Source organism: Tinamus guttatus, unplaced genomic scaffold (genome assembly GCF_059628265.1).
Source record: "Tinamus guttatus ecotype Peru unplaced genomic scaffold, ASM5962826v1 Tinamus_guttatus_pri_ptg000849l, whole genome shotgun sequence".
Lineage (NCBI taxonomy): Eukaryota > Metazoa > Chordata > Aves > Tinamiformes > Tinamidae > Tinamus > Tinamus guttatus.
This window is the reverse complement of record NW_028289383.1, coordinates 34,723-57,819: the sequence shown is the minus strand read 5'-3', so window position 1 is coordinate 57,819 and position 23,097 is coordinate 34,723. Positions and strand designations below refer to the sequence as shown.

Sequence of the window (23,097 nt, the reverse complement as noted above, 5' to 3'; positions counted from 1 at the left end):
TCGGCTTGGCCCACGTAAAGCCCAGGCTGCAAGAGGAGCCAAACCCAGGCCTGGGAGGTATGCGGAATAGATGCTTGGCAGCTTCCCTCCTGCTCCTGCCGTGCTGCAATCCTTCCCGTGCCCCTTTGCGATGCCCTCAACCTGGAGACACTGAATTCCTTGGGAAGACCAAGGGGCATTTCCTGCCCAGGGAGAATCGAGGGATCCCAAGTCCTGCCTTGTGCCACACGTCGGGGACCCTCTGGCCTCTGTGCCTGGAATCTCAAGGGGTCTCCAGGTCCCCATGCAGGTGGCTCCGGAGGTGGCAGGAAAGGGAGGACAAGGGACACGGGGTTGTCCAGGCACAAGAGGCTGCAAATTGGGTGGGTTTGGGGGAGTCACCCGTGTTTCTGGGATGGGGGGTTTTGCTCCAAGAAATCCCTCTGCTCCCTGTGTGGGACCCGTGCGGATTCCAGGCGTCCTGGAGCGACTTGCCCAGGACTCCGGATTCGCAGCTCCCGTGAGGGACAGGGACCTGGATGTGCAGGGAGCACCCGCGAAACCGGGAGACTCGGCAGCATCCCGGCCTGCGGCAAAACTCCCACGTGCTTTTTACTAAAATCCAGCCGTTTTCAGGAATATTCCGCTTTATTCTGTGTAGCTTTATTGAAGCATTCGCAGCACCCAGCACCGATGCAGCTGGTGGTGGACCCTGATTCCCCACCAAAGCCTCTGCCGTTGCCATTCCTTGCTCCCGAAAAGGCCCTGGGAGATTCCCGAGCTGCGATGGGAGCTCGGATGCTGTTCCAGCGGGCGGGAATGGCGCCGGCCGCTCCAGGGCTCCATCCCGGGCTCTTCTCCCGCTTTTCCCCCCTCCAGGTGGCCAAGTTCATCGGCTCGCCGCCGGGCTACGTGGGCCACGAGGAGGGCGGGCAGCTCACCAAGCGGCTGCGGCAGTGCCCCAACGCCGTGGTGCTGTTCGACGAGGTGGACAAGGCGCACCCGGACGTGCTCACCATCATGCTGCAGCTCTTCGACGAGGTGGGGACATTCCCGGCATTCCCGGCGTTCCCGGCGTTCCCGGCATTCCCGGCATCCCGGCGCGCCGGTGCCCGTGGGGGCTCCTGCTCTGGAGATCTCCAACCCGCCTGGATGCGCCCGGGTTGCCCCGTGCTCTGGGTGTCCCCCCTGCGCTGGATCCCAAGAAAATGGGCTGACCCGGGATCAACCGGGCCGAACTGGGCTGACCTGGGAGCAACCAGGCTGAGCTTGGCCAGGCTGAGCCCCTCATGCTCAGCTAAGGGCCGCTAGAACCGAGCTGGTCCAACCTGAGCTGGTCCAAGCCAAGCCGGGCTCTGCTGGACCTATTGGGCTGGAGCGAGCTGGGCTGAGCTGGGCTGTACCGGGCCAAACCGGGCTCTGCTGGACCTATTGGGCTGCAGTGAGCTGAGCTGAGCTGGCTGTACCGGGCCAAAGCGGGCCAGCGTGTGCTGGGCTGAACCGAGCCAGGCGATGCCTGTCCAAATAGCGCTGGGCCTGCTGAGCTGAACCCGGGCTGTGATGGGCCAAACTGGGCTGTACCAGGCTGAAATGGGCTGAGTTGCACCAGGCCAAACTGGGCTGTGTTGGCTGAACTGAGCTGGGCTGTACTGGGTCAGGTGTGCTGGGCGGAACCGGGCCAGGCTGTAGCACTGAACTGAGCTGTGCTAGGCTGAACCAAGCTGGGTTGTACCGGGCCAAAGCAGGCCAGCTGTGCTAGGCTGAACCAGACTTTACTGGGCTGGGCTGTGCTGAACCAAGCTGGATTGTACTGGGCCGTTCCGGGCCAAACCGGGCCAAACTGAGACAGGCCGTACTGGGCTGAACCAGGCCGGGCTGTGCCGGGCCAAACCGAGCTGGACTGTCCCCAGCTCGGTCATGTTGGATTCCCCATGGCCGGAACACCAGGACGTAGCGGGAAGACGGAACACGGAGCCAGGGGGGCTTCTCCTTCCCCTTGCAGCAAATCCCGCTCCTCTGGAAGGTCCCGCTCCATCCTCGGAGGCAAATCCTCATCCCAACACCAGCCCGGGAGGTTTTTTGGGGTTTTGTTTTTCTTTCAAGGATTAATAACACCGTTTTTTCTTGCATAGATCATCGCGGCGGCAGCTAAATGTGAAATCAATTCCTGCACCGCGCTCTTGACAGGGCAATAACCCAAATGTTAATCCCAAGCACCCAACAAGGATTTGTGTCATTGTGCTGGAGATCCGCTGCTGGAGACGTGTCGAGGAAAGGAGCCACCTGGGGAGCCGCTTGTTTTTTTCCCCTTTATTTCTCTCTCTTTTTTTTTTATTTTATTAATCAAGAGGTCTGCAACCTGGGCAAGGTCCCTGCGTTGCAATGGGCCCTGCTTGGGCTCCCGGGTGCCAGGAGGGGACACGGAGCGGCCGTGGGGACACACGGAGTGGCCGTGGGGACACACGGAGTGGCCGTGGGGACACATGGAGTGACCATAGGGACACAGGGAGCTGCAGGGATGCAGGGAGCTACTGCAGGGACACAGGGAGCTGCTGCAGGGACACAGGGAGCTGCAGGGATGCAGGAAGCTGCCGTAGGGATGCAGGGAGCTGCCGCAGGGACACAGGGAGCTGCAGGGATGCAGGGAGCTGCTGTAGGGATGCAGGGAGCTGCTGCAGGGACGCAGGGAGCTGCAGGGATGCAGGGAGCTGCTGTAGGGATGCAGGGAGCTGCTGCAGGCACGCAGGGAGCTGCAGGGATGCAGGGAGCTGCTGCGAGGACACAGGGAGCTGCAGGGATGCAGGGAGCTGCTGCAGGGACACAGGGAGCTGCAGGGATGCAGGGAGCTGCTGCAGGGATGCAGGGAGCTGCAGGGATGCAGGGAGCTGCTGTAGGGATGCAGGGAGCTGCTGCAGGGACACAGGGAGCTGCTGCAGGGACACAGGGAGCTGCAGGGATGCAGGGAGCTGCTGTAGGGATGCAGGGAGCTGCAGGGATGCAGGGAGCTGCTGCGAGGACACAGGGAGCTGCAGGGATGCAGGGAGCTGCTGCAGGGACACAGGGAGCTGCAGGGATGCAGGGAGCTGCAGGGATGCAGGGAGCAGCCACAAGGACACATCCATCCCGGGACAAAGCGGCTCCCGGATCCCGGCCAACCTCGGAGCGCCGCTCCCGGCACGGCCGCTCCCATTCCCGCCGCTTTCCTCGCAGGGCCGCCTGACGGACGGAAAAGGGAAGACCATCGACTGCAAGGATGCCATCTTCATCATGACGTCCAACGTGGCCAGCGAGGAGATCGCGCAGCACGCGCTGCAGCTGCGCCAGGAGGCCCTGGAGATGAGCAAGAAGCGCCTGGCGGAAAACCTGGGTACGCTCCCGCTTCCCGGGCCCCAATCCCGAAATATCCCAACCGGCAGCTCTTGTTGGAGTCCCGGGTCGGTTCCCGGAGCTCCGCTTGTCTTTGGGAAGGGATTCCCGTCCCGCTCATCCCGTTCTGTCCTTGCCAGGCGCTCCCTGCAAGGCGGCAGTGCCCCATGCAGGCGATCCCATGGGACAGGGGGGTTGTTCCCGCTGCCATTCCCCAAGCTGGGAATGCCCTGGGAATGCCCTGCGAGCTGGTTGGGCGCCCGGGCTTCTCCCCCCAACCATCTCTTCCCTTTTATTTGGAGAAGCAGGAACAAAAACCCGCTTAATTCGCAATCTTCCCGCTCCGATCGGGGCGGGTAAAGGACACAGCGCTCCCGCAGCTGAACTTCAAGAATAACATTTGGAAATGCCACGCGCTTTCCTGCTAAATGAGGAAAACATTGGATTTCCATTCCTAGACCTGCAGCACAGAGCGCTGCGGCTCCCGCCTGGCTGGAAAATGTGGTTGGGATGAGGAGCCGGAGCTCGGCTGGGCTTCCCGGAATTCCCTGGCCTTTCCGGAGCTCCCGGAAGCTGGAAGCGCCTGGATGGGCGGATAAATGGATCAGCGGGTGACGCAGATGGATATCGGGGTGGCCGGAGCGGCCGGGTTCCTTAGGGAAGGAGCAGGGAAACGCGGGGAAGGAACGGAGGGGACGGAGCCGAACGGGAATGCGGCGCCGCCGGGATCCTTGTGCATCCGGGAAGCACAGAGGGGACACAGGGGACATTCCGGACGTCTTTTGGGAATGTCCTCCCTCTCGGTGACACGCGGCGCCCTCATGCCTTGCAGAGGACGTGCAGATGAGCGACCAGATCACCATCTCCAAGCAGTTCAAGGAGAAGGTGATTCGCCCCATCCTGAAGGTACGGAGCGCTCCGTTTTCCATGCCTTCCGCTCCGGGGATCCCGGATTTTGCTCACGGAGCCATTCTGGGCCCTGCCACGTCCAGGCCGGGGCCTCGTCACGCACAAGTGACATTTGGGGACGGGAAGCCCCGTGGCCGTGTCCTTGGCACGGGTCCTGTCCCCGCTGTCCCTCATGCCCTGTCCTTGCAGGCTCACTTCCGACGGGATGAGTTCCTGGGCAGGATCAACGAGATCGTCTATTTTCTGCCCTTCTGCCACTCGGAGCTCATCCAGCTCGTCAACAAGGAGCTCAATTTTTGGGCCAAGAAGGTAAATGTGGGATTTTCACCCTAACGTCCCGCTCGCCACCAGGGCAGTGTCACCCCGTGCGCGTGCGGGAGGACGAGACCCCGTTCTGGGTCTCAAAGTGCCCGAATTGTCCTTGCACGGGAGCAGGTGGCCCAAAGGGGACTGGGGACCCGGGTTGCTCCTGCCTGGGGGCTCCCCTGCCCCGTTGCCTGGCTGGGCTCTGGTGACTCGTGGCCTTGGTGCCACTCGTGGCCTTGGTGTCACTTGTGGCCTCGGTGTCACTTGTGGCCTTGGTGTCACTTGTGGCCTCCGTGTCACTCGTGTCCCCGGTGTCACTAGTGGCTCTGGCCTGGTGACTCATGGCCTCGGTGTCACTCGTGGCCTTGGTGTCACTTGCGGCTCTGGCCTGGTGACTCGTGGCCTCGGTGTCACTCGTGGCCTTGGTGTCACTTGCGGCTCTGGCCTGGTGACTTGTGGCCTTGGTGTCACTTGCGGCTCTGGCCTGGTGACTCATGGCCTTGGTGTCACTCGTGGCCTCGGTGTCACTCATGGCCTTGGTGTCACTTGCGGCTCTGGCCTGGTGACTCGTGGCCTTGGTGTCACTCGTGGCTCTGGTCTGGTGACTCGTGGCCTTGGTGTCACTCGTGGCCTTGGTGTCACTCGTGGCTCTGGCCTTGGTGTCACTCATGGCCTCGGTGTCACTCGTGGCTCTGGCCTGATGACTCATGGCCTTGGTGTCACTCGTGACCTTGGTGTCACTCATGGTGTCACTCATGGCCTCGGTGTCACTTGTGGCTCTGGCTGGTGACTCGTGGCCTCGGTGTCACTTGTGGCCTTGGTGTCACTTGTGGCCTCGGTGTCACTCATGGCCTTGGTGTCACTTTGGCTCTGGCCTGGTGACTCGTGGCCTCGGTGTCACTCGTGGCCTTGGTGTCACTCGTGGCTCTGGCCTGGTGACTTGTGGCCTTGGTGTCACTTGTGGCCTCAGTGTCACTTGTGGTCTCGGTGTCACTCGTGGCCTTGGTGTCACTCATGGCCTTGGTATCACTTGCGGCTCTGGCCTGGTGACTCGTGGCCTCGGTGTCACTCGTGTCCTCGGTGTCGCTTGTGGCTCTGGCCTTGGTGTCACTCGTGGCCTCAGTGTCACTCATGGCCTCGGTGTCACTTGTGGCCTTGGTGTCATTTGCGGCTCTGGCCTGGTGACTCGTGGCCTCAGTGTCACTTGTGGTCTCGGTGTCACTCGTGGCCTTGGTGTCACTCATGGCCTTGGTGTCACTTGCGGCTCTGGCCTGGTGACTCGTGGCCTCGGTGTCACTCGTGGCTCTGGCCTTGGTGTCACTCATGGCCTCGGTGTCACTCATGGCTCTGGCCTGGTGACTCGTGGCCTTGGTGTCACTCGTGACCTTGGTGTCACTCATGGTGTCACTCATGGCCTCGGTGTCACTTGTGGCTCTGGCTGGTGACTCGTGGCCTCGGTGTCACTTGTGGCCTTGGTGTCACTTGTGGCCTCGGTGTCACTCATGGCCTTGGTGTCACTTTGGCTCTGGCCTGGTGACTCGTGGCCTCGGTGTCACTCGTGGCCTTGGTGTCACTCGTGGCTCTGGCCTGGTGACTTGTGGCCTTGGTGTCACTTGTGGCCTCAGTGTCACTCATGGCCTCAGTGTCACTCATGGCCTCGGTGTCACTCATGGCCTCGATGTCACCTGCGGCTCTGGCTTGGTGGCTCGTGGCCTCGGTGTCACTCGTGGCCTCGGTGTCACTCATGGCCTCAGTGTCACTCGTGGCTCTGGCCTGGTGACTCGTGGCCTCGGTGTCACTCGTGACCTTGGTGTCACTCATGGTGTCACTCGTGGCCTCGGTGTCACTTGTGGCTCCTGGGGACCAAAACCCAGGACATTTCCGAGCGCATCCAGCGTCTGTCCTGTTCCCCCCTCCAAGCAGGGGCTTCCCCATCCAGGTGCCATCCCGGGCCCGTGGGGTCCCCAGCGAGGACAGGGTCCCCGCTGCCACCCCCTTGTCCCCCGCAGGCCAAGGCCCGGCACAACATCACCCTGCTGTGGGACACGGAGGTCATGGACGTGCTGGCCGACGGCTACAACCTGCACTACGGAGCCCGCTCCATCAAGCACGAGGTAGAACGGGAGCGGGGAGCGCGGGTGACACGAGTGCTCGGGGACAGGACAAGGGGTGACGGGGACGAGCTGGAGCCCAGGCAGCTCCATGTCCATGTGAGGAAGAACTTCCTTGGTGTGAGGGTGCCGGAGCCCTGGCACAGGCTGCCCAGAGAGGCTGTGGAGTCTCCTGCTCTGGAGATCTCCAACCCGCCTGGATGCGCCCGGGTGCCCCGTGCTCCGGGTGTCCCTGCTGGAGCAGGGGGGATCCCGGGAAAATGGGCTGACCCGGGATCAACCGGGCCGAACTGGGCTGAGCTTGGCCAGGCTGAGCCCCTCATGCTCAGCTAAGGGCCGCTAGAACCGAGCTGGTCCAACCTGAGCTGGTCCAAGCCAAGCCGGGCTCTGCTGGACCTATTGGGCTGCAGTGAGCTGGGCTGTACCGGGCCAAAGCGGGCCAGCGTGTGCTGGGCTGAACCGAGCCAGGCGATGCCTGTCCAAACAGCACTGGGCTCTGCTGAGCTTAGCCGGGCTGTGATGGGCCAAACTGGGCTGTACCAGGCTGAAATGGGCTGAGCTGCACCAGGCCAAACTGGGCTGTGTTGGGCTGAACCGAGCTAGGCTGTACTGGGTCAGGTGTGCTGGGCGGAACCGGGCCAGGCTGTAGCACTGAAGTGAGCTGTGCTAGGCTGAACCGAGCCGGGCTGTACCGGGCCAAAGCAGGCCAGGCTGTGCTAGGCCGAGCCAGGCTCTACTGGGCCTAACTGGGCTGGGTTGTGCTGAACCAAGCTGGATTGCACTGGGCCGTTCCAGGCCGAACCAGGCCAAACTGAGACAGGCCATACTGGGTTGAACCGGGCTGGGCTATGCTGGGCCAAACTGAGCTGGGCCATGCTGGGCCGAATTGGGCTATGCTAGGTGGCCCAGGAGGGATCCCAGGGGAGGATCCCAGAGGGGGATCCCAGGGGGGGATCCCGGGATCTCCCTGGCACCCTCCGCATCCCGGGATTCCCCCATGCAGGTGGAGCGGCGCGTGGTGAACCAGCTGGCGGCCGCCTACGAGCAGGAGCTGCTTCCCCGCGGCTGCACCCTGCGGATCACCGTGGAGCGCTCGGAAAAGCAGCGGCTCCGGAGCCGGGAGCCGGCGGCGGAGAAGGCGCCGGGCCCGGCGCTGCGCCTGGAGATCGTGGAGAAGGGCAGCAAGGCGCGCAGGCTGCACATCCAGGCGCCGCTCAGCCCCGACCGCGTCGCGCACTTCCTCTAGGAGCCGCGCCGGCCGCTCCGCAATAAACCCCGTGCCGTCCGGAGCGGCGTCCGGGAGCGCCGGGAGCGCCGGGAACGCCGGAGCGGGAGCGCGGCCGCCCCTCCCCGGGCGGTGGGAATGCGGCCCCGCTGGTCCTGGGGACAGCGGGGGCTGCCCTGGGGACATGAGGACACAGGGAGCTGCCCTGGGGACAACGGGAGCTGCCCTGGGGACAACGGGGGCTGCCATGGGGACATGAGGACACAGGGGGCTGCCCTGGGAACAACGGGAGCTGCCGTGGGGACACCAGGAGCTGCCCTGGGGACACGAGGACACCGGGAGCTGCCCTGGGGACATGGGGGGCTGCTGTGGGGATGCAGGGAGCTGCCATGGGGACACCAGGAGCTGCCTTGGGGACATGGGGACTCAGGGAGCTGCCTTGGGGACATGGGGAGCTGCCTTGGGGACATGGGGACTCAGGGAGCTGCCTTGGGGACACAGGGAGCTGCTCTGGGGACATGGGGACACCAGGAGCTGCCTTGGGGACATGGGGACTCAGGGAGCTGCCCTGGGGACACCGGGAGCTGCCTTGGGGACATGGGGACTCAGGGAGCTGCCTTGGGGACACCAGGAGCTGCCTTGGGGACATGGGGACTCAGGGAGCTGCCCTGGGGACACAGGGAGCTGCCTTGGGGACATGGGGAGCTGCCTTGGGGACATGGGGACTCAGGGAGCTGCCCTGGGGACACCGGGAGCTGCCTTGGGGACATGGGGACTCAGGGAGCTGCCCTGGGGACACACAGAGCTGCCGTGGGGACATGCGTGGGGCTGGCTGGGTCCCGTGGGGCTGCTGTGGGGACACAGGGAGCTGCTGTGGGGACACAGGGACCTGCCATGGGGACACAGGGACTTGCTGTGGAAATGCAGGGAACAGCCGCAGGGACACAGGGAGCTGCCCTGGGGACACGCGGAGCGGCCGTGGGGACGTGTGGGGCAGGCTGGGGTTTGGGCGCAGGGCGCTGGCACGCGGGCAGTGCAGGAGCATCGGGAAGGGGCGATGCGGATCCGCAGGGATGCAGGAGCATCGGGAAGGGGGGATGCGGATCCGCAGGGATGCAGGAGCATCGGGAAGGGCGGATTGCAGCCATGCCGGGGGGGATGCGGATCCGCAGGGATGCAGGAGCATCGGGAAGGGGGGATTGCAGCCATGCCGGGGGGGATGCAGATCCGCAGGGATGCAGGAGCATCGGGAAGGGGCGATGCGGATCCACAGGGATGCAGGAGCATCGGGAAGGGGGGATTGCAGCCGTGCTGGGGGGGATGCAGATCCGCAGGGATGCAGGAGCATCGGGAAGGGGGATGCGGATGCACAGGGATGCAGGAGCATCGGGAAGGGCGGATGCGGATCCGCAGGGATGCAGGAGCATCGGGAAGGGCGGATGCAGATCCGCGGGGGCGCGCGGGCGCGTCGGGATGGGCCCCGCGTTGTCACCGCTGTATCTGCCCGCCTCTATTTATTGCAATAAAAGCCGCAGCTCCGCAGCGTCCTGCGTGTCGCAGCGGGGGACGGGACGGGACAGGCGGTGACAAATACCCCCTCGGGGGTGACACTCGTCACCCGGAGCCGGAGCTGGCAGCGAAGGAGCCCGCTGCGCTTCCCGCCTGGAATCCCTCTTCCCAAGGGTTGCTTCCCAAGGAGCAGGGGCGGGAGGTTTCACCCTTGGGTGCAGCGTGTGGTGGCACCGGGCGCCCTGTGACACGATGGCCGCGTGGGGCCCGTGCTGCATTGCAGCGTGGTGCGCTGCATGGCGCTGTGCCGCGCTGCAGCGTGCCAGGTGCATGGGGCCGTGCTGCATTGCAGCGTGCAGCGATGCACCGGGCCATGCTGCATTGCACCGTGCCAGGGTGCACCAGGCCATGCTGCATTGCACCATGCCAGGGTGCATGGGGCCATGCTACATTGCAGCGTGCTGCGATGCACCGGGCCATGCTGCATTGCAGCGTGCCAGGGTGCACCAGGCCATGCTGCATTGCAGCGTGCAGCGATGCACCGCGCTGTGCTGCATTGCAGCGTGCAGCGATGCACTGGGCCATGCTGCATTGCAGCGCGCCGCGATGCACCGCGCTGTGCTGCATTGCACCGTGCCAGGGTGCACCAGGCCATGCCGCATTGCAGCGTGCAGCGATGCACCGCGCTGTGCTGCATTGCACCGTGCCAGGGTGCACCAGGCCATGCCGCATTGCAGCGCGCCGCAATGCACCGGGCCAGCTTGCACCATGCCACACTGCACCATGCCAGGTTGCACAGGGCCATGCCACGTTGCACCGTGCCAGGTTGCACCGTGACACTTTGCACCGTGCCGCTTTGCACCGTGCCGTTCCATGCCATATTGCACCATCGTGTGTTGCACCGTGCTGTGTCGCATTGCACTGTGCCGTGTCATGCCGTGTCACATTGCACCATGACGTGCCGTGGTGTGACACATTGTGCTGTGGCACATTGCACCATGCCCAGTTGCACCATGCTGCGTTGCACCGTGCTGTGCCATGCCATATTGCAGCACGCTGCATTGCACCGTGCTGTGCCACATTGCTCTGTGCTGTGCCATACCACATTGCACCATGTTGTGCCATGCCACACTGCACCGTGCCACACTGCACCATGCCATGCCACGTGGCATGATGTCACATTGCACCGTGCCACATTGCACTATGCCACATTGCACGGTGTCACATTGTATGGTGCCACGTTGCACCGTGCCACATTGCACCATGCCATGCCACGTGGCATGATGTCACATTGCACCGTGCCACATTGCATGGTGCCACGTTGCACTGTGCCATGCCACATTGCACCGTGCCACATTGCATGGTGTCACGTTGCACCATGCCACATTGCACCATGCCGTGCCACATTGCATGGTGCCACGTTGCACTGTGCCACATTGCACTGTGCCACATTGCACCATGCCATGTCACATTACACGGTGTCACATTGCCTGGTGCCACGTTGCATGGTGCCACATTGCACCGTGCCACATTGCACCATGCCATGCCACATTGCACCGTGCCACATTGCATGGTGTCACATTGCACCGTGCCACATTGCGTGGTGTCACATTGCACCGTGCCACATTGCGCCGTGCCACATTGCACTCTGCCACATTGCGTGGTGTCACATTGCACTGTGCCACATTGCATGATGTCACGTTGCACCATGCCACATTGCACCATCCCGTGCCACATTGCACTGTGCCACATTGCGTGGTGTCACATTGCACCATGCCGTGCCACATTGCATGGTGCCACATTGCACTGTGTCACATTTCACTGTGCCACATTGCAGCATGCCACGTTGCACAATGCCACATTGCACCATGCTGTGCCACATTGCATAGTGCCACATTGCACCATACCACATTGCCCCATGCCACATTGCACAATGCCACATTGCCCCATGCCATGCCACATTGCATGGTGTCATGTTGCATGGTGTCACGTTGCACCGTGCCACATTGCACCGTGCCACGTTGCACCATGCCGTGCCACATTGCACCGTGCCACATTGCCCCATGCCACATTGCATGGTGTCACGTTGCACCGTGCCGTGCCACACCGCAGGTGCCACATTGCATGGTGCCACATTGCACTGTGTCACATTTCACTGTGCCACATTGCACCATGCCACATTGCACCATGCCGTGCCACATTGCACCATGCCACATTGCACAATGCCACATTGCACAATGCCACATTGCACCATGCCATGCCACATTGCATGGTGTCATGTTGCATGGTGTCACTTTGCACCGTGCCACATTGCCCCATGCCACATTGCATGGTGTCACGTTGCACCGTGCCATGCCACACCACAGGCCACATTGCATGGTGCCACATTGCACTGTGTCACATTTCACTGTGCCACATTGCACCATGCCACATTGCACCATGCCACATTGCACAATGCCACATTGCACAAGGCCGTGCCACACTGCACGGTGTCACGTTGCACGGTGTCACGTTGCACCGTGCCACATTGCATGGTGCCACATTGCACTGTGTCACATTTCACTGTGCCACATTGCACCATGCCACATTGCACAATGCCACATTGCACCATGCCACATTGCACAATGCCGTGCCACACTGCACGGTGTCACGTTGCACGGTGTCACGTTGCACCGTGCCACATTGCATGGTGTCACGTTGCACGGTGTCACGTTGCACCGTGCCACATTGCATGGTGCCACATTGCACTGTGTCACATTTCACTGTGCCACATTGCACCATGCCACATTGCACAATGCCACATTGCACCATGCCACATTGCACAATGCCGTGCCACACTGCACGGTGTCACGTTGCACGGTGTCACGTTGCACCGTGCCACATTGCATGGTGTCACGTTGCATGGTGTCACGTTGCACCGTGCCACATTGCATGGTGCCACATTGCACTGTGTCACATTTCACTGTGCCACATTGCACCATGCCACATTGCACCATGCCACATTGCACAATGCCACATTGCACAATGCCATGCCACACTGCACGGTGTCACGTTGCACGGTGTCACGTTGCACCGTGCCACATTGCATGGTGTCACGTTGCATGGTGTCACGTTGCACCGTGCCGTGCCACACTGCACGCTGCCACCGCCCCAAAGAGCAGCGACACAAGGGCCTGGGCTGGCAGCCGGGTCTGTGTCCCCGTCCCCTGTCCCCGTCCCCCCCAGGTTTATTTGTTTTTAATTGTGCGGGCGGAGGGAGGCGGCCGCCGCTGAGCAAACAGCAGCGGGTTAAAGGGCTCCCTGTGACAGATCAAATAAATGCGGCGCTGCAGCCGGGCCCAGAAACAATAAAACCCCGGCAAGATCCGGAGGGGAGAAACATCAGGCTGTGACGGGGGAAATTCAATTACCGGCAGCCCTCAGCCCCGTGCCGGGCTCCTAATTCGATTAGGGGCGGGCGAGCGGCAGCGAGCGCGGGGCCGCCCCGCTCCGCGCTTTGTCCCGGGAACAAAAGCGGCAGCGGAGCCGGAACCGGAGCCGGAGCCCGCGGGCCGGAGCGGAGCCCCCGGCCGGGCCGAGGCCTGGGGAAACTCGTGGCACGGGGCAGATCGGGTCTGTGTGCAGCGCTGCTGCGCCCTGTGCTGCCCCATGGGGCCCCATTCTGCCCCACGGTGCCGTGTCCTGCCCCACTGCACCTTGTCCTGCCCCATTGCATCCTTTCCTGCCCCACTGCACCTTGTCCTGCCCCATTGCATCCTGTCCTGCCCCATGGCACCCTGTGCTTCCCCATGGAACCCTGTTCTTCCCCACTGCAGCCTGTCCTGCCCCATTGCAGCCTGTCCTGCCCCATGGAACCCTGTTCTGCCCCCTGGCACCTTGTCCTGCCCCATGGAGCCCTGTCCTGCCCCACTACAGCCTGTCCTGCCCCATTGCATCCTGTCCTGCCCCATGGCACCTTGTCCTGCCCCACTGCACCTTGTCCTGCCCCATGGAGCCTGTCCTGCCCCATGGCACCCTGTGCTTCCCCATGGAACCCTGTTCTTCCCCACTGCAGCCTGTCCTGCCCCATTGCAGCCTGTCCTGCCCCATGGAGCCCTGTTCTGCCCCACTGCACCTTGTCCTGCCCCATGGAGCCCTGTCCTGCCCCACTGCACCTTGTCCTGCCCCATTGCATCCTGTCCTGCCCCATGGAAACCTGTCCTGCCCCACTGCAGCCTGTCCTGCCCCATTGCAGCCTGTCCTGCCCCATGGAAACCTGTCCTGCCCCACTGCAGCCTGTCCTGCCCCACTGCACCTTGTCCTGCCCCATGGCACCCTGTCCTGCCCCATGGTACCCTGTCCTGCACCACTGCAGCCTGTCCTGCCCCATTGCAGCCTGTCCTGCTCCGCTGCACCTTGTCCTGCCCCACTGCAGCCTGTCCTGCCCCATTGCAGCCTGTCCTGCCCCATGGTCCCCTGTCCTGCCCCATGGTCCCCTGTCCTGCACCACTGCAGCCTGTCCTGCCCCATTGCAGCCTGTCCTGCCCCATGGTCCCCTGTCCTGCCCCATGGCACCCTGTCCCGCCCCATGGTACCCTGTCCTGCCCCACTGCACCTTGTCCTGCCCCATGGCACCCTGTCCTTCCCCACTGCACCTTGTCCTGCCCCACTGCAGCCTGTCCTGCCCCACTGCAGCCTGTCCTGCCCCATTGCATCCTGTCCTGCCCCATGGCACCTTGTCCTGCCCCATGGAGCCTCGTCCTGCCCCGCTGCGCCCTGTCCTGCCCCACGGTGCCCTCTGCAGGTCAGTGGGACCCTCCGAAATGTCCCTGCTGCCTCCAGCACCCACTGGCAAGGGGGGCTGCCCACAGGATCAGGCAGAGCCCGTGCCCACAGCCAGGGATCCTGAGCCCGGGGATCATCCCGGCACCCACAGCATCATCCCTGCACCTGGGGCATCATCCGCGCGCCCACAGCCCTGTCCCTGTGCCCAGGGCATCGTCCCTGCACCCACAGCATCATCTCTGTGCCCAAAGCACCATCCTGCTTCCCACAGGATCAATCCTGCACCCAGGGCATCGTCCTCGTGCCCAGGAAATCATCCCAGTGTCCAGGGCATCAGCCCGTGCCCGGAGCATCGTCCCTGTGTCCACAGCATCGTCCCCGTGCCCACAGCATCATCCCTTACCCAGAGCGTTGTCACCACTCCTAGGGCATCAGCCACCAACCAGGGCATCATCCTTGTGCCCAGGGCAACATCTTTGTGCCCAAGGCATCATCTTTGTGCTCAGGAAATCATCCCTGTGCCCACAGCATCATCCCTGTGCCCAGAGCATCATCCCTGTGCCCAGAGCATCATCCCTCACCAAGAGCATCATCCTTGTGCCCAGGGCATCGTCCCTGCTTCCAGGGCATCGTCCCTGCCCCTAGGGCACCATTCCCGCACCCGGAGCATCATCCCTGCTCCTAGGGCACCTCTCCTGCACCCCGGGCATCACCTCGTGCCCAGGGGATCATCCTTGTGCCCAGGAAACCATCCCTGTGCCCACAGCATCATCCCTCACCAAGAGCATCATCCCTCACCAAGAGCATCATCCTCGTGCCCAGGGCATCGTCCCTGCCCCAGGGGCACCATTCCCGCACCCGGAGCATCATCCCTGCTCCTAGGGCACCATTCCCGCACCCCGGGCATCACCTCGTGCCCAGGGTCCCTGCCCCACAGCCCAGACACCCCCCGGCCCGGTGCCCCCCTCCAGCCGCCCCCTTTGTCCTTAGCTCTCCCTGCCGCCTTCCTCCCTCCCTCCTCACCCTCCTCGCCCCCTCCCCGGCCTGCCCTGGCTCCGGGCAGCAGGCGCAGCCGCTCCTTGCCTGGCAGATTGCGGCCTAATTAGTTTAGAGGGAAAACTTAATCGAATTAACTTTTTTCACAACTCCAGCAGCCTGACAGTTGGGGCTCGCTCTCCCCAGCAGCCCCCAGCGCCGTGATCTAATTAACTTGTTTAGCAACCTGCCGAGCAGCTGCGGGTGGGGGGGGTGCCCCTCACCGCAGCCTCGGGCCGCCCCGAGCCCCCCGCGGGGGGCACCGGGCGCTGGGATGAGCCCTGCGGTGAAAGCGCCCGCGTTGGGGACGCGGGGTCCCCGCGGTGACACTGGGGACCTGCGTGGCCCGATGGGTCCCGCTCCTTCCCGTTCCAAAGAGCTGCAGTGTCGGGGGGGAGCCCGGGATATGGGGGGGACACAACGGGAAGGGGTGGGATGGAGAGGGAAAGGGAATAGGGATAACGGGGATGCAGAGGGAAAGGGGACAGGGATAACGGGGATGGAGAGGGAAGGGGACAGGGATAACGGGGATGGAGAGGGAAGGGGACAGGAATAACGGGGATGCAGAGGGAAGGGGACAGGAATAACGGGGATGCAGAGGGAAGGGGGACAGGGATAACGGGGATGGAGAGGGAAGGGGGACAGGGATAACGGGGATGGAGAGGGAAGGGGGACAGGGATAACGGGGATGGAGAGGGAAGGGGGACAGGGATAACGGGGATGGAGAGGGAAAGGGGGACAGGGATAACGGGGATGGAGAGGGAAGGGGGACAGGGATAACGGGGATGGAAAGGGAAGGGGGACAGGGATAACGAGGATGGAAAGGGAAGGGGGAGCGGGATAACGGGGATGGAGAGGGAAGGGGACAGGGATAACGGGGATGCAGAGGGAAAGGGGACAGGGATAACGGGGATGGAGACGGCGCGATGAGTGGAAAAGGGATGCAGGGGAGATGGAGATGGGGAAAAGCACCGGGATGATTCAGGTGGGGATGGAGACGGGGAGGATGGGAATGGGGATGTGGAAGAGGCTGGAGAAGGGATGGGAACGGAGGAGGAGAGGGCGACGGGGACAGGGACGGGGCCCCCCGCGCCGATCCCGATCCCGATCCCGATCCCCATCCCGATCCCGATCCCGGCGCTGCCCCCGTCCCTTCCCCGCGCCGCCGCCTCCCGTGTCCCCGCGGCCGTCGGGGCTCGGTGGGCGCCCACGAAGGGTTAAGGGCGGGGGGCGGCGGCGGGAAGGGGGGGTGGGTTTGGGCTCCGCCCGCTCCGGCTGCGCCCGCGGTCCCCGGGCGATATTGTCATGCAAAAGCCCCCGGCGCCCCGCGCCATTGTCCGCCCGGCGCCCCGCTATATTAACGGCGCGGAGCGGCCCGGGCGGCGGCGCATGGCGAAGCGGCCGGGGCCGCGGCCGAGCTAGCGGGGCCGGGGCCGGGCCGGGCCGGGCCGGGCCGGGCTAGCCCCGCCGGGCGCCGCTCCATGTTCGCCATGGACTACTCCTACCTCAACTCGTACGACTCGTGCGTGGCCGCCATGGAGGCGTCCGCCTACGACTTCAGCTCCTGCAGCCAGGCCAACACGTTCCAGTACAGCCCCATGCGCGGCGGCTTCGGCGCCGGGGCCGCCTGTCCCCCGCTGGCCACCGCCAACTGCGCCCTGGGCGCCCTGCGCGACCACCAGCCCTCGCCCTACTCGGCAGGTAACGGCACGCGCGGGCCGCGATGCCCCACGGAGCCGCCGCTGGCACCGGAGCGGCCGCTGCCCCCAAACGCCGCTGCCCCCCGACGCCGGTGCCCCCGGAGCCGCCGCGGTCCCCGGAGCCGTCGCTGGCACCGGAGCCGCCGGTGGCCCCGGAGCCGTCGCTGCCCGGAGCCGCCGCTGTCCCCCGACGCCGGTGCCCCCGAAGCGGTCGCTGGCTCCGGAGCCGCCGCTGCCCTCGGAGCCGTCGCTGGCACCGGAGTCGCCGGTGGCCCCGGAGCGGCCGCTGGCCCCGGAGTCACCGCTGGCCGCGGAGCCGCCGCTGGCACCGGAGCGGCCGCTGCCCCCCGACGCCGGTGCCCCCGAAGCGGCCGCTGGCACCGGAGTCGCCGGTGGCCCCGGAGCCGCCGCTGGCACCGGAGTCGCCGCTGGCCCCGGAGCTGTCGCTGGCCCCGGAGCCGTCGCTGGCACCGGAGCCGCCGCTGCCCCCCGACGCCGGTGCCGCCGAAGCGGCCGCTGGCCCCGGAGCCGCCGCTGCCCGGCCCGCGCCGCAGCCCCAGTCGCTTCCGACGGGGCGGCCCCGGCAGCGGCTCCGGGCGCGGCGGCTCCGGGCTCGGCGGCTCCGGGGGCAGCGGGAGCTCCCGTCGGAGCGGGGCGGGCGCCGCCGCCGCCGCAGCCCCCGTCCCGGCCCCGCTTTCGTTGGCGCCGCGGGCCGGGCGCGCCCGCAACGAAGGGGCCGCGAAGCTGCCGCCGCCGCCCGCCCCGGTAACGGCCCCGGCAGCGGCCCCGGTGCCGCCAGCGGCTCCCGCCCGCCCCGATCCCGCCGCCCGTCCCGGCCGCCCCCAGAGCCGCGTCCCGTCGCGGGCGGCGGCGGCAACGAACGGGCGCGAACGGGAATGCGGGGAGGCAGCGACCGGCGCCGGGGAGCCCTATCCGGGATATCCCTGCTCATCCCGCCCGGTCCATCCCGCCCGGTCCATCCCTGCTCATCCCGCCCGGTCCATCCCTGCTCATCCCGCCCGGTCCATCCCGCCCGGTCCATCCCTGCTCATCCCGCCCGGTCCGTCCCGCCCGGTCCATCCCTGCTCATCCTGCCCGGTCCATCCCTGCTCATCCCGCCCGGTCCATCCCGCCCGGTCCATCCCTGCTCATCCTGCCCGGTCCATCCCTGCTCATCCCGCCCGGTCCATCCCGCCCGGTCCATCCCTGCTCATCCCGCCCGGTCCATCCCTGCTCATCCCGCCCGGTCCATCCCACCCGATCCATCCCTGCTCATCCCGCCCGGTCCATCCCTGCTCATCCCGCCAGGGACATCCCGCCCGGTCCATCCCTGCTCATCCCGCCCGGTCCATTCCTGCTCATCCCGCCCGGTCCATCCCGCCCGGTCCATTCCTGCTCATCCCGCCAGGGACATCCCTGCCCGTCCCGACCAGTGAATCCCTGCCCGGGTATTCCCTGCTCATCCCGTCTGGTTCATCCCTCCCGGTCTATCCCCGTCCGTTCCGTCCAGTGAATCCCTGCCCAGAGCATCCCTGCTGGGGGATTCCCTACTCATTCTGTCCGGTTCCATCCAACCCGGTTCATCCCTGCTCAGCCTGCCCGGGATATCCCTGCTCAACCTGCCCAGTTAGTTAATTCCTGCCTGGTGAATCCTTGCCCAGTTCCTCCCTGCCCGTCCTGCCCGGTTCATCCCTGCTCAGCCTGCCCGGGACATCCCTGCTCATCCTGCCTGATGCATCCCTGCCCGGTTCATCTCTGCTCATTCCTCCCGGTTCATCCCTGCCTGTCCCACCCGGTGCATCCCTTCTCATCCCGCCCGGTGCTTTCTGTCCTGTGCATCCCTGCTCATCCATGTCCATTGTGTTCTGCCCAGGACATCCCTGCTCATCCCACCCAGTGCATCCCTGCCCAGTGCACTCTGCCTGATTCATCCCTGCTCATCCCAAGCACTGCATCCCTCTTGGATCTGCCCGGTGCATCCCCACCCGGTGCACGCTTCCCAGTGCATTCCTGCTCATCCCACCCCGTGCATCCTTGCTGGGAGCATCCCTGCCCGGAGCATCCCACCCGATGCATCCCCGTCCAGTGCATCCCTGCTCATCCCGCCCCATGCATCCCTGCCCGGAGCATCCCACCCGATGCATCCCTGTCCAGTGCATCCCTGCTCATCCCGCCCCACGTATCCCTGTTGGATCTGCCCGGAGCATCCCACACGATGCATCCCTGTCTAGCGCATCCCTGCTCATCCCGCCCCGTGCATCCCTGCCCGGAGCATCCCACCCGATGCATCCCCGTCCAGTGCATCCCTGCTCATCCCACCCTGTGCATCCCTGCCCGGAGCATCCCTGTCCAGTGCATCCCTGCTCATCCCGCCCCATGCATCCCTTCCTGGAGCATCCCACCCGATGCATCCCCGTCCCGTGCATCCCTGCTCATCCCGCCCCATGGATCCCTGTAGGATCTGCCCGATGCATCCCCGTCCCGTGCATCCCTGCTCATCCCGCCCCATGGATCCCTGTAGGATCCCCCCGGTGCTCTCTGCCCGGTCCCTAGTGCGTCCCTGCAGCCCGGTCTGCGCCGCCGGTCCCGCTCACGCCCCCGTCTCCTTCCCCAGTGCCCTACAAATTCTTCTCGGACCCGTCGGGCATCAACGAGAAGCGGAAGCAGCGGCGGATCCGCACCACGTTCACGAGCTCCCAGCTCAAGGAGCTGGAGCGGGTCTTCGCCGAGACCCACTACCCCGACATCTACACGCGCGAGGAGCTGGCCCTCAAAATCGACCTCACCGAAGCCCGCGTGCAGGTGAGCGGGGATGCTCTGCTGCTTTGCTCCCCCTGGAATGGGGATGTTTTGGGTGGAGGGATGGGGATCCTGTGCCCAAAACTGTCCCCATGTCCCCCCCTTCCCGGCAGGTTAATCCGCGTCCCCCACCCCTCGGTGCCGGGGGGGGCTCCAAAGTGGGGTGTCCCCTGGATGCTGATCCAAAGGTTCCGCTGGCTCCGGGCAGCCGGAGCCGGGATATGGGGAGGGAGGAGAGCGGGTCCCTGCGAGGACGGGGCGATTCCAAAGGGAAAGGGAGCCAGGGGAGCACGATGGGGTGCTGATCCGGGGAGCGAGGGGTGCACGGGGCTGAGCCGGGGTGCCCAGGGCCATGCCAGGATGGTGAGGATGTGCTTGGGGTTGTGCCGCGGTGCATGGCTCCATGCTGGGGTGCACGGGGATATGCGGGGTGCGCAGGGCTCTGTCAGGGTGCACGGGGATGTGCGGGGTGCATGGGGATGTGCGGGGTGCATGGGGATGTGTTGGGGTGCACAGGGATGTGCCGGGTGCATGGGGATGTGTTGGGGTGCACGGGGATGTGCGGGGGTGCACAGGGATGTGCCGGGTGCATGGGGATGTGTTGGGGTGCACGGGGATGTGCGGGGTGCATGGGGATGTGCGGGGTGCATGGGGATGTGTTGGGGTGCATGGGGATGTATCGGTGTGTATGGGGCTGCGTCAGAGTGCACGGGGGTGTACTGGGGTGCACGAGGCCGTGTTGGGGTGCATGGGAATGGGCTGAGGTGCATGGGGATGTGTCGGGGTGCACAGGGATGTCCTAGGGTGCATGGGGCTGTGTTGGGGTGCATGGGGATGTGCTGGGGTGCACAGAGATGTCCTGGGGTGCATGGGAATAGGCTGAGGTGCATGGGGATGTGTCGGGGTGCACGGGGATGTGCTGGGGTGCATGGGACTGTGTTGGGGGTGCAAAAGGATGTACGGGGCGCATGGGGATGTGTCAGGGTGCAAGAGGATGTCCTGGGGTGCACGGAGCTGTGTCAGGGTGCACAAGGCTGTTTCAGGGTGCACGGGAATGTGCTGGGGTGCATGGGGCTGTGTCAGGGTGCAAAGGGATGTGCGGGGGTGCATGGGGATGTGTCGGGGTGCACGGGGATGTGCTGGGGTGCACGAGACTGTGTTGGGGTGCATGGGGATGTCCTGGGGTGCACAGGGATGTCCTGGAGTGCATGGGAATGGGCTGAGGTGCATGGGGATGTGTCGGGGTGCACGAGGATGTCCTGGGGTGCATGGGGATGTGTCGGGGTGCACGGGGATGTGCTGGGGTGCACAGGGATGTCCTTGAGTGCATGGGAATGGGCTGAGGTGCATGGGGATGTGTCGGGGTGCACGAGGATGTCCTGGGGTGCATGGGGATGTGCTGGGGTGCAGGGGGAATGTGTTGGGGTACACGGGGATGTCCTGGGGTGTGTGGGGATGTGTCGGGTGCATGGGGCTGTGTTGGGGGTGCAAAGGGATGTACGGGGTGCACGGGGATGTGCTGGGGTGCAGGGGGCTGTGTCGGGGTGCAAGGAGACGTGCCAGGGTGCATGGGATGTGTCAGGGTGCATGGGGATGTGTCAGGGTGCACAGGGCTGTGCTGGGGTGCAGGGGTCTTTCTGGGGTGCAGGGGACTGTGCAAGGGCTGTGTCACGATGCACGGGGCTGTGCCAGAGTGCATGGATGCATTCAGGGGTGCACAGGCTGTGTTGGGGTGCACGGGACTATGCCAGGATGCACGGGTCCGTGCTGGGGTGCACGGGGCTCTACTGGGGTGCACGGGGCTCTCCCGGGGTGCACGGGTCCGTTCTGGGGGGCACGGGGCTCTACTGGGGTGCACGGGGCTCTACTGGGGTGCATGGAGCTCTCCCGGGGTGCACGGGTCCGTTCTGGGGGGCACGGGGCTCTACTGGGGTGCATGGGGCTCTACTGGGGTGCATGGAGCTCTCCCGGGGTGCACGGGTCCGTTCTGGGGGGCACGGGGCTCTACTGGGGTGCATGGAGTTCTCCCGGGGTGCACGGGTCCGTTCTGGGGGGCACGGGGCTCTACTGGGGTGCATGGAGCTCTACTGGGGTGCATGGAGCTCTCCCGGGGTGCACGGGTCCATGCCGGGGTGCACGGGGCTCTACTGGGGTGCATGGAGCTCTCCCGGGGTGCACGGGTCCGTTCTGGGGGGCACGGGGCTCTACTGGGGTGCATGGAGCTCTCCCGGGGTGCACGGGTCCGTTCTGGGGTGCACGGGGTTCTACTGGGGTGCATGGAGCTCTCCCGGGGTGCACAGGTCTGTGCTGGGGTGCATGAGGCTCTGCCGGGGTGCACGGAGCTCTGTCGGGGTGCATGGGTCTGTGCTGGGGTGCATGGAGCAATGCCGGGGTGCACGGGTCCATGCCGGGGTGCATGGGGCTCTACTGGGGTGCACGGGGCTCTACTGGGGTGCATGGAGCTCTCCCGGGGTGCACGGGTCCGTTCTGGGGTGCACGGGGCTCTGCTGGGGTGCACGGGTCCGTGCCGGGCTGCACGGGCTGCACCTGGGTTCGGAGCAGCAGCTGCAGCCCGGGAATGGTCTGGGAGCAGCGCAGGGCACCGGGAAGCGCCGGGTGCAGGAGCAGCCCCCGGGGCGGGATGTTCCACGTCGGGCGCTCCCCGCACCGGAGCTGCCCGCGGTTCTCCGGCGGCTCCCGGCTGGATCCCAGCCCGGTGCCGGGACCCCGAGCGCGGCGCTGACCCGCTTCCCCCCGCCGCAGGTCTGGTTCCAGAACCGGCGCGCCAAGTTCCGCAAGCAGGAGCGCGCGGCCAACGCCAAGGGCACCGGCACCGGCACCGGCACCGGCAAGAAGGCAGAGCCGCGCTCCTCGTCGGAGGACGACGAGTCCAAGGAGTCGAATTGCAGCGCGACGCCGGACAGCACGGCCTCGCTGCCGCCCGCCGGTGGCCTCGGCAGCCCCGGCGGCAGCCTGAGCCCCAGCCCGGGCGCGGGGCCGCCGCTGCCGCCCGGTCACCCCGCGCCGCCGCTCAAGGCGCCCGCCTGGCCCGGCGCGAGCAGCAGCGGCTCCGCCAACCCCGCCGAGCTGCTCAAGGCCTGGCAGCCGGCGGAGCCCGTGGCCGGGCCCTTCTCGGGCGTCCTGTCCTCCTTCCACCGCAAGCCCAACGGCCTCAAGGGCAACCTCTTCTGATGCGGCGGCGCCGGCCGCGCGTCCCCGCGGCTGCATCGCGGGCGCGCGTGGGAGCTGGCACCGGTGCCGGACACTGCAGCGAGCGCCGGTGCTGCCCCGAGCGCGGGCGCTGCATCCAGTGCGGGCGCTGCACCCGTTGCGCTGGGTGCAGGCGTTGTGCCAAGCTGGGAAGTGCGTTGGTCCCGGGAAGTGCGCTAATCCT

The 23,097-nt window shown here is 65.5% G+C and overlaps 2 protein-coding genes across 4 annotated transcripts; both read left to right on the top strand.

Annotated features, from left to right (window-relative positions):
• Nucleotides 1-858: 858 nt before the first annotated feature.
• On the top strand, nt 859-7,917 carry LOC148591370 (mitochondrial disaggregase-like; the record flags this gene model as incomplete). The annotated part of the gene is made up of 6 exons (XM_088537696.1): nt 859-1,020; nt 3,190-3,346; nt 4,178-4,251; nt 4,444-4,563; nt 6,570-6,674; nt 7,675-7,917. Coding segments are annotated over 6 exons (861 nt in total), but the record flags the coding sequence as incomplete, so codon positions are not given.
• An 8,768-nt stretch (nt 7,918-16,685) lies between these two features.
• LOC148591369 (paired mesoderm homeobox protein 2A-like) lies at nt 16,686-22,895 on the top strand. Of its 3 annotated transcripts, none has more exons than XM_088537693.1 (3): nt 16,686-16,905; nt 19,519-19,706; nt 22,467-22,895. In XM_088537693.1, the coding sequence occupies exons 1-3, from the start codon at nt 16,686-16,688 to the stop codon at nt 22,893-22,895; spliced, it is 837 nt and encodes a 278-aa protein (XP_088393819.1). The 3 variants fall into 3 exon arrangements, with proteins under 3 accessions (XP_088393819.1, XP_088393817.1, XP_088393818.1); XM_088537691.1 differs by having other exon boundaries at nt 16,695-16,905; nt 19,519-19,700; nt 22,377-22,895; XM_088537692.1 differs by having other exon boundaries at nt 16,695-16,905; nt 19,519-19,733; nt 22,461-22,895.
• The last annotated feature ends 202 nt before the right edge of the window (nt 22,896-23,097 follow it).